The following is an 18338-nucleotide window of genomic DNA, read 5'->3' as shown; positions in this document are numbered from 1 at the left end:
CAATGGGTTTCAAACAAAGATTTTTCTCAAATGAAGGTTAGCTGTTTGGTTCTAGGCTCAACAAATTTTCAATATGAACAATATAATGCCTTGATCTTTTCCAAAATTTCTTACAAGAGCAACAATTTCAAGAATCAATCAATGCAAACAAATATGCTATGATGGTGACTCTCAAACAAATAAGTGTATGTATTGGGTGCTCTCACTCACCGACTTGGCTCAATAAATCCAACCATTGACCTTTCATGTCAAGTTAAAGAGATGCTCATGAATTCTAAGATCATGCATAAAATGATAGAGTGCAACCATAAGATGAGTATTAACAACACTTTTTTTTTTCCGGTGAATTTAAAGATGAAAATTTTCTTCTTGTTGATTTGAAACAACTTGACTATCCAAGAATGATTATCTAATGATTCCCAAAAATTGCCACCTATTTCCCAAAAAATAATTGTTATCATCTGTTGTCATCATATTAACTATATACAAGACTTCACTCTAAATTGTCTTTCAAAAAAAATTGAGTGCTTCAACAGTTAGTGATCATTCACAAACTAGTGACTTTCCACAAAAAACACAAAAGGTTCACCAGTACTTGACCTAAGCACCAAAAGTCAAAACAACACATGCATAATTATAACATCCAACACATAAAACCGTAATTAACACAAAACAAACAGATAGTTTAAACTAAACAGGCTAACGATAAACCACAATATTTAAGTACTAAAATTTAAAATTGCATAAAATTAAAATGAACTCTTCTCCACAGTCTGTCTCAGAAATCCTCTGACTCGTATTCCTCTTCTTCTCCTTGCTCTTCTTCCTCTGCTTCTTCATCTCTCTCAACTTCCTCTTCCTTCTCATGCTCATCAACAGGTTGTGCACTATGAACTCCTGGCTGTTGCACTCCACCCCCTCTTGAGAAAATAGGACTGTCCCCAGGCCATAAAATCTGGTCAACCACTACTAGAAAAATTAATATTTGTGACGAATTTTGTGACGGAAAAAATAGCATCGCTAATAGTGATGCATTTTGTGAGGGAATTTTAAGTTTTGTGCGGACAAGAATTTATTGACTTTTGTGACGGATTTTGTGACGGAATATATTCCGTCTCTAAAAATCCGTCACAAATTTCTTCACTGAATCAAAAAAAAAATATTTGTGACGGATTTTGTGACGAAAAAATTTTCGTCTCTAAAAATCCGCCACAAATTTCATCACTAAATAAAAAAAAATGTTTGTGACGGAATGAACTTCGTCTCTAAAAAATCCGTCACAAATTTCGTCACTAAAATGAAAAAATTTAGTGACAGATTGTTCCCTCTCAAAATTCCGTCACAAATAGGTTAAAATATTTTGTGAAAAAAATTGTGACAAATTGTTCCTGTCAAAATATTAAATTTTATTTATGAAACTTTTATATTTAAGAATTATGCATAATTAAAGAAAATATGTTAAATTTTTTTTAAAAAATAATAAAATTAAAAATATTTTATTTCATTAGAGTGAAAAAATTATGAAATTCATTTAATTAAATAAAAAATTGTCAATTTTGAACATAAGAAACTAAGACATTCATTAAAAATATTTAAAAAAAACTTGTGAAATTAAAAAAAAAAAAGAATATTAATTTAATTTTGGCTTAATTACATTTTTGATCCCTCAAGTATTGTAATTGTGCAATTTTGATCCCTAAGATTTTAATTGGATAATTTTAGTCCCTAAAGAATTGTAATTGTGCAATTTTAGTCCTTTAATTTTTAATTGAACAATTTTAGTCCCTCAAAAATCATAATTGTGTAGTTTGAATCTCTCCCATTAAAAATTTAATAATTTTACAATTTTAATATATATATATATATAATAATTTAAAATTATACAATTATTTGCTTATTTAAGTTAACATATACTATAATTTTTATTAATGTAACAAATGATATATATTTATTATTACTAAATAAATAAAATTTATATATTATTAATAATTTAATATTGCTAATAAATTAATATCAATAATATTTTTAGTATATTTATAGATAAATTGATAATTTGATAAATATAACTTAGTATATATTAATTTACTTTTACAAAAATATAAATATAGTAGATAAGATATGTATATTTATATTTTTGTAAAATTATATTAATATATAATAAGTTATATTTATCAAATTATTAGTTTATGTATAAATATACTAATAATATTATTGATATTAATTTATGAATAATATTATAAAAATATAATATATATATATATATATATATATTTTATGTATTTATTAATAATAAATATATATCATTTGTGTGACACCCTCTACCCCACATACCATAACACAAATAACAAAAATTGAATAACATAATCTTTTTCATAATTGAAATACCAAACATGTTTAATTCAAATCAAAACTCATGTATTGTGGAATTAAATAGATATTCATACATCTCACGCAACAAGGAATACAACAGAACAATCAAAAAGCAAAATATAAACTTGCATAGTTTATTTGTTTCTCTCAGGGTTCTCTTAAGAACCCACAAAGTACTCTAATCCATACAATAAACATCTTACTCATATAATTGTCTCTTACAATTGCATTCCCTTATGGTGTGTTTGGATGAGTAATTTTACAAATTCAAGGAATTTGAAATTCTTGGTATTTGAATTATTTTGATTTCAATTTCTATCATTGTTAAAATATTTTGTTTGGATAAGTCAATTCAATTTTTTTTTAAATTTTAAATTTTTAATTTGGATATGATAATTTGATTCTATCATGATAAAATTGCTTTTAGTTATTTATTGAAAAATATCTTTCTAATTTCATAATTTTAAATTTTAAAATTTAAATTTTGTTAAAAATTAAAAATTTCTTATTTTTTTTAATAAAATAATATCCATTAATTTCTTAATTTTTATGCTTAAAAGCAAACTTATAAAATAATCTAATTTAGATTTATGAAAGAAATAAGCATAATCTAAAAAATGGAAATATTTTATTTTGCATGAAAGTTATTAATATGACAGGTATTACTCGATCTTGTGTTTTCAAGTATCCTAATATTGTGAAAAATATGAGTTAGAATTGATTTAAATGAATAAATATTAGAACTATATATTCAAATGTATAACAAAGAAAAAGGAAGGGAAATAACATATGAATTAATTGACATTGTAATAACTATCCACATACAACGATAGAATGAAACACCATCAAATTAGGCTCAAACAACTCTAACCATGATACTTAGTTTGATAAATTTTACTTTAGATTAAAGATTATTTTATATTTAAATTTATTTTAAATCATTTAATGAAATTTATTGTTAGTCTCGTTTAAAATATTTCATTTGTTAGCATTAAAACTTAAGGAATCCAAAGTTTTCTTTTAACTTAACATGAAAGTTTTGTTGCCACGTAGGATCACTCCAATGAAAGTTATTAAATTAGGTAGAAACACTGCAATTTTTTGATTTTATTTACGGAGGTTTATAACCTCTTCTAATTAAATTAAATTTTCCCTCTTAAATCCCAATTTTATTCTAAAATAAAAAAATTTTCCGCTAAAACTACCCGCGCCCGCCTCCTTTTTTGTTTGAAGAAAAATTAGAATCCCCTTTTTCAAAGAAATGAGAAAACCCTAAACCCATTCGTTCTTGCGTTTCTCCGTGTAGTGAATAACATTTGTGGAGTTTCTTAGACGATTCTTGCGTTTCTCCGTTCATGTTTGGATTTTCTTCTTCTTCTCTACTCTATTGCCTCCTTCTCTTTCTCAACTCTTTTTGCATTCATATGCTTCTCTACCAACAAAATTCAACTCTGTCACTACTTCCCACTGCGTTTCACACCACCTGACTCATTCCTCACGCACCCCTCAGCAACATAATCTTCTATTCTCTCACCTTTCGCTTCCGCAACCATGTCTCAAACTAACTGGGAAGCTAATAAGATGTAACTTTCGTTTTTCCTTTCTCTTTCTTTTTCTTTTTTTCAATATGGGTTTTCTGCTCCGTGCTCAATTAATGATTCCGGCTCCGGGTTTTTCTCGTGAATCGGGTCCGTGTGCTGTGTTTAGTGTCTTTTAAAGTTCCAATTTTTCTTTCTGGGTATTTTTAGGGTTTGTGGTTTTCCGCAAGTATTTGTGGTGGGGTTTATTGGGAGTCGCTGATTTTGGCTGCCGGACTTGGATTTTTGTGTGGTGGTTCACTTGATTTTGTGATGTGGAGAATGTGAAGTTGAAATTGTGAAATCTTAGCCTATCACTGTTCACTTGGGTGACATAACTCTTGTTGTGCTTTGAGGTTTCAGGTTAGATGTTTATATCCATGATTATCTTGTGAAGAGGGATTTAAAGGCTTCTGCTCAGGCTTTTCAAGCTGAGGGAAAAGTATCCTCGGACCCTGTTGGTGAGATGTCTCAAAACTCTACTCTTTTGTCAAAGAATGAAGTTGGAGTTAACTTTTGTATTTTTATATTGTTTTTGTTTTATTGATTTGGTTGCTTGCGTGTGCATGTCTGTGGAATGGCGATGTGGGGTTGCAGCAATTGATGCCCCTGGAGGTTTTCTGTTCGAGTGGTGGTCGGTTTTCTGGGATATATTTATTGCAAGGACTAATGAGAAACACTCTGAGGTTGCTGCATCGTATATTGAGGTTGGTGGTTGGAAAAGAAGATTCGTTAATTTTACATTATGCAACCTTCTACCATGCTACATTTGAGTAGTATTGTGCAAAAAATTACACCAGTATTCCATAAGGAAGCTTATGCATTCCATTGGGATCAACTTTTCAGTCTCTTTGTTAACCTAATTGCACTGCACCTCTTAATAAATGACTGATTTGGTTTGCTGTTAAATTACAGAACAAACGGCAATGTCTTGCCACAAGATTTTGACATTTACTTCTGTGAATTTGAAGACATGATTTTTATGTCTTATGAAGAGTATGAAATAGGTTCCTAACATCGTTTTCTGAATGCACTTTAAGGTTTCAAAAAACTAGATGGGGAGAAAGAGAAAGCAACCTGGATCCTCCTCAGGTCTTGCCAATAGTTCAGGAACAGCAAATACGACAGGTCCATCACCAAGTTCAGCACCATCAACACCCTCAACTCATACGCCTGGAGATGTGATATCAATGCCTTCTCTGCCTCATAGTGGTAGTTCTTCAAAGTGTATGTCTGAATTTTCCTCACTCCAATGTGAAAGTTTGTAGTCTTCTCTTTGAATAGATTAATAAATAATCTGTTGTTCTTATGGTGATAATCTGCTGTGTGATACATGTAATATCCCAAATTTTATTAAATAAAACAAGTTATTTTGATTTTAAATATTTATTGAAATTATTAGAAGATTTATCATATTTTTTATTTACGTATTTTACTATTTACATATACATATTTTACTATTCACATATACGTATTTATGTATTTATGAATAGTAAATATATTATTATTTTAATGAATAGTAAAAATAATAATATTTTAATAAAAAGTATATATGATTAGAATGCCAATCATTCGAAGGAAATACGTAAGCCCTTACGTAAGTTTTCAAATAATTATATTAATATTAAATTATATTATATAATATTATTATCCTTATCTACATGAATAGTAATTTATGAGTCTTCAAATTGATGAATAGTAGCCTTCAATCAGAATTCAAATCGAATTTTCATGAATAGCGGATTTCAATTAGCAATTCAAATCAATTCGTGAATCTTACTATTCACTGAATAGTGAATTAATAAGTGTTTCAATTATAACGGAATTCAAATCGATTTCAATTTCACTTAATTCGAATATAATATCATGAATAGTAACCAGATGAATAGTACTTTATAATTTCTATAAATAAGAGGCAGGAGGCCGTGAAGATTTAGAAATTTAGAGAGAGAGAGAAAGAGAAAGAAAGAGAGAAAGAGAAAGAAAGAGGGAAGAGAGCGAATCTAAAAGAGGAGATTCTGCTCAAGTTGTAGCTCTTATTTATCTAGGTAAGGGGGAGGAGAACCTTATCTTTTTAAAATTTTATATACTATTATGTATAATTAGTTATGCATTTATTTGATTATATTTATTTAGTGGGGTGCCCCTAACCTCACTATATTTATATATTTATTCAGTGAGGTGTTCCTAACCTCATCTAACTACTTAACTTTTAATTACTATGTTATTGTTATAATTATTCAGTGAGGTGTTCTTAACCTCATTTAACTACTTAACTTTTAATTACAATGTTTATTTATGTTATTATTATATTTATTCAGTGAGGTGTTCCTAACCTCATCTAACTACTTAACTTTTAATTATTATGTTTATTTATTTACGTTATTATTTAGTGGGGTGTTTCTAACCTCATATATTTGTTTAACCTTTAATTACTATTACTTATTCTATGATTATTCTTATCTATAATAATTATTAATATATTCACATTTTATATTGTTTAATTATTTTATAATAATTGTCATTGTCATTTAATTAATTAGTGCTCTTAATATATTTTATTTAAATTTGTGTTATTTAATTAAAGCTTAAATAATGATAAATTCTTAAATCTATTTTGAGTAATTTTTTTATGATTAATATAATTTGTTAAAATGTCTTTTACTCATTTTAAAGATAATTAATACTCTATGGCCATAGATGATAAAGTTTGAATTATTTGTAGCTGGAGGTTTAACCTTGGGGATTTAAATGAGTAAGAAATGGAGGTGGAATATCTTTTGGTTGGTGTTATAATGATGCTCATTTATCCTGACTAGTCACTACAAGTATAATTCAAATTTTATTGTATCAAGAAAATCTAATATTTAATCTGTATAAATATATATTTATATATATATATGTTAAAATTTTATTTATAAATAATTATGTTTATTCGTTCGAATTATTGTATTTATTGGATATTGTTCTTACTCCTTTCTTTTCTTTGTTTTTTTTTAATTAAATATATTATAAATAGATGGATCAACTTGAGATTCCAGATCATTTTGCTGTTATTGTTACTGCTGTTCTACATGGAAGGAAATTGGAATACGGAGGCTATTTGATGGATCTGTTATAACTTTACTTGTCAATCATATTATTTTAATTGTAATTTTCTTTCCGTTATGAATATATATATTGTATTAAAAGAGTAAGGAAAAGGAATAATGTGTAAAATAATACGTTATTCTAAATATTTTAGAACGATATGTTATGTATTAAATTCACAAGATATTCTTTTCTTTACTTTTATTTTTATTAAATAAATATATAGATATTGTTAATGATTTAATTGCGAAAATATTATAAAATTTTATAATTTTATATTGTATAATTTGGGTATTAGAATTAGGCGTTACATTAAATGGTATCAGAGCAACGTTCCATGTGTAACTTGGGGAAATGTGCTAACCATGTTTCTATTATAAACTGATCTATAAAATTACAGATGGCAGGAAGAAGGAATACCGAACTAACAGAGGCTGTACAAGCTATTAGGGACATGGCTGCCGCCTTGTTAAGGAATCAACCACCAGGAAGAACAGGAGAGTCACAAGGACTTGTAGAATTCAGAAGCAATAACCCTTCCCAATTTGATGGAGGATACAATCCTGAAAAAGCTGAATTATGGATTAAAGAAATAGAAAAAATATTTCGAGCTATGAACTGTCCTGACAACCAAAAAGTAAATTATGCAGTATTTATGTTAGTAGGAGAAGCAGAATATTGGTGGGATAGTACCAGGAGATTATTAGAAGGAGGGGGAATAATCATTACATGGGAAGTATTTAGAACCAAATTTTTTGAAAAATATTTTCCTAATGATGTTAGGAGGGCTAAAGAAATAGAATTTATGCAGTTAAAACAAGGGAATATGACAGTGGGAGAATATGCTTCTAAGTTTGAGGAATTGGGAAAATACTCTACTTTCTTTTATCACCCTGATGAGAGGATGAAGTGTATTAAATTCGAGGATGGACTTAGATCAGAATTAAGAAAGGCAGTAGGGATATTGGAAATCTCTGATTTTCCCACATTAATACACAAGTGTCAATTTTTGGAAGGTTTTGATCATAATAAGGATAATAGACCAAAATCTTTTGGCCCTCAATTTAGTAAGAAAAGGGATAATGAAAGAAAACCTTATGTTCGACCACAATGGAAACCCCAATCCTCTCAATTTGCAGGAAATTCCAGTAGGTCCATTAATAATCAAGCCAAGTGTTTTAAGTGTGGACAGGGTCATTATACTAAAGATTGTCATCTCAAAGGACCTGTTTGTTTCAAGTGTGGAAAGTCTGGTCATGTATTTTCTGAGTGTGGACAACCAAAGACGCACGTGAATACTTCCGGATCCAAACCAAGACCTTCTACAACTGGAAGAGTTTACACCATGACCGGAACTGAAGCTGCTCAAAACAATGATCTAATACAAGGTAAATGTTTCATTAAAGGCAAAACTTTAAATGTACTGTATGATTCAGGCGCAACTCATTCTTTTATCTCCAATAATTGTGTTCAATACCTCCAATTACCAATTTCTTCTTTAGAGAATAATTTGATTGTTTCAACCCCTACAAACAAATCTGTAATTGCCAATAAGGTTTGTTCAGACTGTCCTATTTTTATTGGCGATAAAAAATTTCTTGTAAATTTGATCTGCTTACCTTTATCACAATTAGATGTGATTTTAGGTATGAACTGGTTATCTTCCAACCACGTTCTTCTTAATTGTGCAGAAAAGTCTATAATATTTTCTGATCCTAAGGACCTATCGATTTCATTATCTAAACCAATAAACAAGTTTCCTTGGGGTAAAGTTCAAGGATATTTAATCTTATCCTCTATGGAAGCTAAAGAGGAAGTCAACTTGAAAGATATAGCTGTCGTTCAAAATTTTCCTGAAGTCTTTCCTAATGATATTCCTGGTTTGCCACCTGACAGAGAGATTGAATTTTCGATTGATTTAATACCTGGAACTGGACCAATTTCAATGGCACCTTATAGGATGTCACCTTCTGAATTAGCTGAGTTGAAGAAACAATTAGAGGAGTTACTTGAAAAACAATTCATACGCCCTAGTGTATCACCTTGGGGGGCTCCTGTTTTGTTAGTCAAAAAGAAAGATGGAAGCTTTAGACTGTGTGTGGACTATCGGCAATTAAATAAGTTTACCATAAAGAATAAATACCCTCTTCCTAGGATAGATGATTTGATGGATCAATTAAGAGGAGCCACTGTATTTTCTAAGATAGATCTAAGATCAGGATACCATCAAATCAAAGTGAAAGCAGAAGACATACAGAAAACTGCATTTAGAACAAGGTATGGTCATTATGAATATCAAGTAATGCCTTTTGGAGTAACCAATGCACCTGCAGTGTTCATGGATTATATGAATAGGATTTTTCGTCCGTATTTAGACCATTTTGTGGTGGTCTTTATAGATGATATCCTCATATATTCTCGAATTCATGAAGAACATGAAGAACACCTTCAAACTGTTCTCCAAATCCTGAAAGACAAACAACTGTATGCCAAACTTTCTAAGTGTGAATTTTGGTTAGAGGAGGTTAAGTTTTTAGGACATGTGATTTCCAAAGATGGAGTGTCTGTGGATCCATCTAAGGTAGAAGCAGTTCTACTATGGGAACCTCCAAAGACGGTAACAGAAATCCGTAGTTTTTTGGGTTTGGCAGGATATTACAGGAGATTCATTGAGGGATTTTCTAAAATAGCTATGCCTTTAACTCAACTCACCAAGAAAGGACAACCCTTTGAGTGGACAGAAAAATGTGAGAATAGTTTTCAAGAGCTTAAGAAAAGATTAACTACTGCACCAGTCTTAGCCTTACCCAATCCTAATGGACAATTTGTCATATTTTGTGATGCCTCAAAAATGGGATTAGGGTGTGTTCTTATGCAAGATAGAAGGGTAGTAGCATATGCTTCTAGACAGTTAAGAGCTCATGAAAGGAATTACCCAACCCATGATCTAGAACTAGCTGCCATTGTTTTTGCACTCAAAATATGGAGACATTATGTGTATGGTGGTAAGTTTGATGTTTTTAGTGATCATAAGAGTTTGAAATATTTGTTTGATCAAAAGGAACTGAATATGAGACAAAGAAGGTGGATGGAATTTTTGAAAGATTATGATTTTGAATTACATTACCATCCAGGGAAAGCCAATGTTGTGGCTGATGCACTGAGTAGAAAATCCTTACATGTCTCCTCATTAATGATTCAAGAGATGAATTTGATAGAAAAATTTAGAGACATGAGTTTATCAACTACGGTAAGTCAAGATAAAATACAATTGCATACGGTTCAAATTACTAGTGACTTACATGAACAAATTGGTGAGGCTCAGGTAGTTGATAAATTCATTCAGAAGAAAAAGAGGTTGATAAGTCAAAAGAATAGTGAAAAGTTCGATTTAGATCAAAGAGGAGTTTTGAGATTTAATAATAGGATATGTGTACCAAATGATTCAGAAATTAAGAAAATAATTTTAGGTGAGGCACATAAGAGCAAGTTGAGCATACACCCTGGGGCAACAAAGATGTATCAAGATCTCAAAAGAATGTTTTGGTGGCCCAAAATGAAAAAAGAAATAGCACAATATGTGGCTACATGTTTGATTTGTCAAAAAGCTAAGATAGAACACCAAAAGCCAGCAGGAATGTTACAACCCTTAGATATACCTGAATGGAAATGGGACAGTATAGCAATGGATTTTGTAGTTGGTTTACCACGAACAATTCATAAGTTTGATTCCATATGGGTTATTGTGGATAGACTAACAAAATCTGCTCATTTCTTACCCATCAACATTAGGTATTCTCTAGAAAAATTGACTGAACTGTATATAAGAGAGATTGTAAGGTTGCATGGGGTACCATCTAGCATAATATCTGATAGGGATCCTAGATTCACTTCTAGATTTTGGGGAAGTTTACATCAAGCATTAGGAACTAAGCTTCGTCTTAGCTCTGCATATCATCCTCAAACAGATGGACAATCAGAAAGAACCATACAATCCCTAGAAGATTTATTGAGAGCTTGTGTGCTAGAGAATTCTGGTAGTTGGGACAAATACTTGCCTCTGATTGAATTCACTTATAACAACAGTTTCCATTCTAGCATAGGTATGGCACCCTATGAAGCTTTATATGGAAGAAGGTGTAGAACTCCTTTGTGCTGGTTTGAAACAGGAGAGAATTTAATCTTGGGTCCTGAATTGGTGCAACAAACCACGGAAAAGATCAAAATGATTCAAGAAAAATTGAGAATGACTCAAAGCAGACAAAAAAGTTATGCTGATAAAAGAAGACGACCTCTTGAATTCCAGGAAGGTGATCATGTATTTTTGAAAGTTACACCAACAGCTGGTATTGGTAGGGTAATGAAATCAAAGAAACTCACTCCTCGATTTATTGGTCCTTATCAAATCCTTAGAAAAATAGGTCCTGTTGCTTACCAAATTTCTCTACCACCTTTTCTTTCTAATCTCCATAATGTCTTCCATGTGTCTCAGTTAAGAAAATATATTTCTGACCCTTCTCATATAATAATGCCTGATACAGTACAATTAAAGGATAACCTTACATTTGAAACAATGCCTGCACAGATCGCAGACAGGAGGATCAAGCAGTTGAGAGGCAAACAGATTGCACTGGTAAAGGTAATCTGGAATGATGTTACTGGAGATGCTACTTGGGAACTCGAAGAAGAAGTTAAGAAAAATTATCCTTACTTATTTTAAGCAATAAAAATTTCGAGGACGAAATTTCTGTAAGTAGGGAAGAATTGTAATATCCCAAATTTTATTAAATAAAACAAGTTATTTTGATTTTAAATATTTATTGAAATTATTAGAAGATTTATCATATTTTTTATTTACGTATTTTACTATTTACATATACGTATTTTACTATTCACATATACGTATTTATGTATTTATGAATAGTAAATATATTATTATTTTAATGAATAGTAAAAATAATAATATTTTAATAAAAAGTATATATGATTAGAATGCCAATCATTCGAAGGAAATACGTAAGCCCTTACGTAAGTTTTCAAATAATTATATTAATATTAAATTATATTATATAATATTATTATCCTTATCTACATGAATAGTAATTTATGAGTCTTCAAATTGATGAATAGTAGCCTTCAATCAGAATTCAAATCGAATTTTCATGAATAGCGGATTTCAATTAGCAATTCAAATCAATTCGTGAATCTTACTATTCACTGAATAGTGAATTAATAAGTGTTTCAATTATAACGGAATTCAAATCGATTTCAATTTCACTTAATTCGAATATAATATCATGAATAGTAACCAGATGAATAGTACTTTATAATTTCTATAAATAAGAGGCAGGAGGCCGTGAAGATTTAGAAATTTAGAGAGAGAGAGAAAGAGAAAGAAAGAGAGAAAGAGAAAGAAAGAGGGAAGAGAGCGAATCTAAAAGAGGAGATTCTGCTCAAGTTGTAGCTCTTATTTATCTAGGTAAGGGGGAGGAGAACCTTATCTTTTTAAAATTTTATATACTATTATGTATAATTAGTTATGCATTTATTTGATTATATTTATCTAGTGGGGTGCCCCTAACCTCACTATATTTATATATTTATTCAGTGAGGTGTTCCTAACCTCATCTAACTACTTAACTTTTAATTACTATGTTATTGTTATAATTATTCAGTGAGGTGTTCTTAACCTCATTTAACTACTTAACTTTTAATTACAATGTTTATTTATGTTATTATTATATTTATTCAGTGAGGTGTTCCTAACCTCATCTAACTACTTAACTTTTAATTATTATGTTTATTTATTTACGTTATTATTTAGTGGGGTGTTTCTAACCTCATATATTTGTTTAACCTTTAATTACTATTACTTATTCTATGATTATTCTTATCTATAATAATTATTAATATATTCACATTTTATATTGTTTAATTATTTTATAATAATTGTCATTGTCATTTAATTAATTAGTGCTCTTAATATATTTTATTTAAATTTGTGTTATTTAATTAAAGCTTAAATAATGATAAATTCTTAAATCTATTTTGAGTAATTTTTTTATGATTAATATAATTTGTTAAAATGTCTTTTACTCATTTTAAAGATAATTAATACTCTATGGCCATAGATGATAAAGTTTGAATTATTTGTAGCTGGAGGTTTAACCTTGGGGATTTAAATGAGTAAGAAATGGAGGTGGAATATCTTTTGGTTGGTGTTATAATGATGCTCATTTATCCTGACTAGTCACTACAAGTATAATTCAAATTTTATTGTATCAAGAAAATCTAATATTTAATCTGTATAAATATATATTTATATATATATATGTTAAAATTTTATTTATAAATAATTATGTTTATTCGTTCGAATTATTGTATTTATTGGATATTGTTCTTACTCCTTTCTTTTCTTTGTTTTTTTTTAATTAAATATATTATAAATAGATGGATCAACTTGAGATTCCAGATCATTTTGCTGTTATTGTTACTGCTGTTCTACATGGAAGGAAATTGGAATACGGAGGCTATTTGATGGATCTGTTATAACTTTACTTGTCAATCATATTATTTTAATTGTAATTTTCTTTCCGTTATGAATATATATATTGTATTAAAAGAGTAAGGAAAAGGAATAATGTGTAAAATAATACGTTATTCTAAATATTTTAGAACGATATGTTATGTATTAAATTCACAAGATATTCTTTTCTTTACTTTTATTTTTATTAAATAAATATATAGATATTGTTAATGATTTAATTGCGAAAATATTATAAAATTTTATAATTTTATATTGTATAATTTGGGTATTAGAATTAGGCGTTACAATACAGGGCTTGTGTTCGTTGAATAATTTGGTGCAATATTGATATTTAAAGACCCTTTATATTTTGAGAAGGCTTTGTATTTGATGAATAATTAGTCTAGCTTTTGTTTGGATGATTGATTTGAATGATGATTTTCAAAAAAGACAATTTTTATTAAATAAAAAGAGTTTAATACATTACCTAATTCTATTCAGTTTTTTGTTTCAGTAGAATGAAATCAATTATCTAGTTCATTTACTTTCATTTTTATAAATAATTATATAAACTAAATATGTTGTAAATCTGCTATATAAGTAATCTGCTATTGTAAATATGCTATATAGACTAAGTAATTATCTTTAAACTTTCGTGTGTTCATAAATATCCTTTTTGTGTATAATATTCTTATAGTTCTTTCCTGATTTCATTTTAGAATTTTCTTAGTGGAAACATTATTTAATCAGTTTGGTGATGGCTTGGATGAAGCTATTCCAGCTACTGCTAGGTCTCAAACATGTGAAGCTGGTGCTGGCATGTTGGAGCAGCCTTTTGCTGCAGGAGGAACCACAACTCAGCTGGAGCTGGATGCAACATGTGCAACTGATGCTAGAAAGTTGGAGCAGCCTTGTGTTGTCGGTAAAGGATCAAATGTGCAGTTGGAGCTGGCAAAGGCAAACTTTAGTGTGCCTAAAGCAATAAATTCTGAGCAGCTTGGTCACAGGTTTATTTCCATCCTAAATTACCGTAATTCTTAACTCCCCCTTGTTTTTTCTCTTCACCACCTTTATTTATATCTTGTTCTTTCACTTTTCTCTTCTATATACACAACTTTCTTTTCTTTCTGCCACATATAAACCTCCATTATCTCTATATTCTTCCTAGAAATCACAGTGATAATGGTGGCTACAGACCCAGTTAGAAATAAAGAGTGGGCTATTTGATTTGAAACTTACTGCCCTAGATCAACACTGTAAGACTATATTGGTTAATGATACTGTCAAGGTTCTGGAGGGTCCATCTAAGGTCTGTTATCTCTGAATGAGCAGGTTTTTCTTTGTGGTATATTTGGAATCTTCATGCTTCACATGATATCTTATCTATTATGTCATTTTGCAGGGTAAACAAGGAATTGTCAAGCACATTTATAGAGGGATTGTCTTTTTATATGATGGAAATGAGGAAGAACATGGAGGTTATTTCACTTGTAAATCTAATGTGTGTGAGAAGGTCAAGCTTGTTGTTGGTGATTGTAGTGGAAAGGTTTGAAATCCTTTATAATATCCTGCTCTGTTATAAACTGTTTGACGACTTCAGTTGATTTTTTGATGTTTTTCATTCTGCTCCATGGCCAGGATAGTGAACCGGGTCCTTTAATCTTCGAAGACCAACCATCATCACCAAGATCTCCCCTGTCACCCAAAAAACCATGGCAAGCAAGAGAAAATAATCGTGAATGTCTGTAAACATACACGATTCCTATATTAGAGAGTAAGGTTTTATTATTTATATATGAAGGAGCATTATTTGTGAATTGTGATACTTTTTTAACATACATGTTCATATATGCATACGGAATTGCTGTTTTGTTTATTTATTTATTTTTAATATTTTTGGATTATAGCTTATAGAGTTTGTTTTATGTGTGTGTACAGACAAACTGGAAATGTGTACAAGAACGTGAAGAGGAAGATTGAGAGAGGTGTTACTTTCCCAACTTGCTTATCTGTAAACAATGTGGTCTGCCATTTCTCTCCACTAGCCAGTGACGAGACAGTGTTGGAAGAAGTTGATATATTGAAAATGTAAGATTTTTGAGCATGGTTTTTTTTTTCTCAGTAGGAATTTTGTTATGAGTGATAGGGGAATGAAATTTGTGTTTTTCGCTATTACTGGGAAGTTGATGGTAGTTTCTTTGGTTGTTTGTAGTGATTTGGCTTGTCATATAGATGGTTTCATCGCGGCTGTGGCTCACACTCATGTTCTTCAGGAAGGTCCTGTCACAGGAAGGGCAACTGATGTTATTGCTACTGCAAATACTGCTGCTGAGGTGGCCTTGAGGCTTGTTAGGCCGGGAAAAAAGGTAATCAATTTTAAGAATTTTTTCCCCTGTATTTGAATTTTTGTATGATTTGATTTGGAACATGTTACCTCTATTAATTGTATGTTTGGTAGATAGATATAAGGTCATCACTATATAAGCAATCTAGCTTAGTAAAATTAGGTTGCTTCATGTGTATTGTTTGAAGGGGTTTCTTTGCCTAAATGTGTGCCTTGTGGATTTTGATCTCTAAATGATGAAAAGTATCATGGCTATGGATATACTCCAATGAAGCTTTATTGTCATAGTTACACTGATAGAGGTCATTAATTATTTTTCATGTGTTGTCTTGCCGATTAAGCACATCATTAATCTTGGGAACTCCCCTTGATGTCTGTATTGTTCTTTTATCTTCATTTTAAATGATATCATGCATTTTCATAAAAAAGACTTGATATTTTTGTTTTGATTGAAATTGTTTCAATAATAGGCTTTGGTAATCGATTACAAGAAATGGGTAATCGATTACCAGAGAACCTTTTAATAAGTAAATTTCGAACATATGATTTTCATTGTCTGGTAATCGATTACATGTATAGGTAATCGATTACCAGACTCTTAAAACAATAGTTTCCTCAAATTTAGTCATCAAACAGTTAGCGAGGGATTCATCCCAGTTAGTGACGGATAAAATCCGTCGCAAATTGTGACGGAATTCTAGCGTCGCAAATTGTGACGGATTCTAGTCAATTATAGGCATTACAGTTTGTGACGGATTCGTTCATCACAATTTGTGAGGGATTTTGTGTCATCACAATTTGTGACGGACTCACATACCTCTCAATCCCTCTCAAATTGCGAGGGATTTAATCCCTCTCAAATTGCGAGGGATTTAATCCCTCACAAATTGCGAGGGATTTAATCCCTCAGAGATTGCGACGGATTTTTATTAATTTCTAAACATTTATTGTTAGAAATAAGTGACGGAAATTATATTGTTTGTGATGCCTTAATTCCGTCACTAATTGTGACGGAGAAAATAATCCGTCACTAAATATTTTGTGACGCTAAATTTTGTGACGGAATCATTTCCGTCACAAATTCCGTCACTAATTTATTTGTGACGGATTTTATGAAGATTAGTGACGGATTTGTTCCCTCTCTAATTTTAATTTTTCTAGTAGTGAACAAAGGTTTCTAAAGTAGGCCATGAATAAAGACTACCTCTTGTTTCAGTTTATTTCAAGCACAATTAACCATGTGGATGATATGCATGTCAAAAAGCTAAGATTAATGTGCCAAAAAAAATATAACAAGGAGTTGAATTTCACAACATGGTGTTCTTGCAAACATTTCCACAGACACCTTGCATGCACATTCAATAAGCATTTTTTTAAGCAAACAAAGTGTTTCATTCACTTCAACAATTCAAGAGTTCTTTCAAGAAATTGCAATTTAAAAATCACAGTGGCTCCAAGAGGAAGAAGAAATTTGAAAGAATCGCATGTAAACCTACAAGAGGAGAAAAATCTAGGGAAAAATTTTCCTTTTTAGTGTGAATTGGAGGAGAAGAGAACTATGAAATATTTCAAGAATCTCCTACCAACAAGAGAGACTCGTGAGAAGAGAGTGGGAATAGAAGAGAGTGTGGAAGGTTTAGGAGTTGAGAGCACAAAAAAAGAGTGAAGAAAAGGAGTTCGTAGCTTTGAAGTGGGCTACGGGGTCTTAAAGCGACTTAAAAAAAAGGGTTTTTGAAACTGGGGCTGCAGCCATGGTTCTAGAGTTACAGCCACATTGGTGGCAGATTTATTGAGCTTGGGCTTGGAAATTGGAGCTGCAGCTGCGTTATTTTTATTTTATTTTATTTTTTATTTTTAGAACCCATGTGGAGCTTGGCAGAGAGTTGAGGCTGTAGCCTTGGGTGAGGGTTGCAGCTCTGGACCCCTAGACGTGAAGTAGAAAAATAAGGCTTGAGCCTTGGAACTGGGGCTTGAGCCCTTGTATCAGAAAATTTTTTTCCAAGTTTTTCTGCTAAATTCGCTGCAGCTGTGAATGAGGGCTATAGCTCCGAGACTTGAACCTTCACGTTTTTGCTTCCTTTTCACTCTTTTATAGCTCTCAACCTCTCTAAAACTTGTTTCTTCACTCCCACATTTTTAACAGCTATAATGAACTCCCAATTAACAAAAATAATCACACAATTAACGAAGTGCAACTAACATGACACACAAAACATAAGATATGCAATGACACATGAATATCATATATTCAAACATGCATTGATAATACCATGTCATTTACTCATGAAGCTAAATTAGAAACACAAAAACATTAGCCAAAATATCAACTTAGCAAAACAAAAAGATGCAAAAGCTAAATCTATAATTAATTATGCAAACATGCTAAACATGCTAATTTAATGTCTTTAGCTTGACATTTGTTCATGATCAA

The 18338-nt window shown here is 30.6% G+C and overlaps 1 protein-coding gene and 1 long non-coding RNA gene across 5 annotated transcripts; both read left to right on the top strand.

The window, feature by feature from the left end:
• Positions 1-4207: 4207 nt before the first annotated feature.
• Positions 4208-5180, top strand: LOC145949540 (uncharacterized). 2 transcript variants are annotated; one of them, XR_014427814.1, is made up of 3 exons: positions 4208-4408; positions 4545-4654; positions 5003-5180. It is a non-coding gene; the product is annotated as an uncharacterized LOC145949540 (long non-coding RNA). The 2 variants fall into 2 exon arrangements; XR_014427813.1 differs by having other exon boundaries at positions 4209-4408; positions 4988-5179.
• A 6900-nt stretch (positions 5181-12080) lies between these two features.
• Positions 12081-16228, top strand: LOC145949539 (ERBB-3 BINDING PROTEIN 1-like). 3 transcript variants are annotated; one of them, XR_014427812.1, is made up of 6 exons: positions 12081-12516; positions 13488-14872; positions 14966-15109; positions 15202-15337; positions 15502-15586; positions 15853-15929. XR_014427812.1 is itself a non-coding variant. In XM_083059618.1 (5 exons), the coding sequence occupies exons 3-5, from the start codon at positions 15303-15305 to the stop codon at positions 15963-15965; spliced, it is 375 nt and encodes a 124-aa protein (XP_082915744.1). In that variant the 5' UTR covers positions 14748-14872; positions 14966-15109; positions 15202-15302; the 3' UTR covers positions 15966-16228. The 3 variants fall into 3 exon arrangements, 1 of the variants encoding a protein (XP_082915744.1); XR_014427811.1 differs by lacking the exon at positions 15853-15929 and adding an exon at positions 15776-15794; XM_083059618.1 differs by lacking the exon at positions 12081-12516 and having other exon boundaries at positions 14748-14872; positions 15502-15651; positions 15776-16228.
• The last annotated feature ends 2110 nt before the right edge of the window (positions 16229-18338 follow it).

This window comes from Cajanus cajan, chromosome 7 (genome assembly GCF_000230855.2).
Source record: "Cajanus cajan strain Asha chromosome 7, NIPB_CcT2T_4, whole genome shotgun sequence".
In the NCBI taxonomy this organism is placed as follows: Eukaryota; Viridiplantae; Streptophyta; class Magnoliopsida; order Fabales; family Fabaceae; genus Cajanus; species Cajanus cajan.
The sequence above is the reverse complement of the archived record's forward strand: the minus strand, read 5'-3'. Positions and strand labels throughout refer to the sequence as shown.

Coding starts and splice junctions, on each gene's coding strand:
- LOC145949539 (XM_083059618.1), top strand. CDS start 15,303: ATGTCTGTAAACATACACGATTCCTATATTAGAGA. Junction 15,338..15,501: donor CACGATTCCTATATTAGAGA/GTAAGGTTTTAT, acceptor GTGTGTGTACAG/ACAAACTGGAAATGTGTACA. Junction 15,652..15,775: donor GAAGTTGATATATTGAAAAT/GTAAGATTTTTG, acceptor GGTTGTTTGTAG/TGATTTGGCTTGTCATATAG.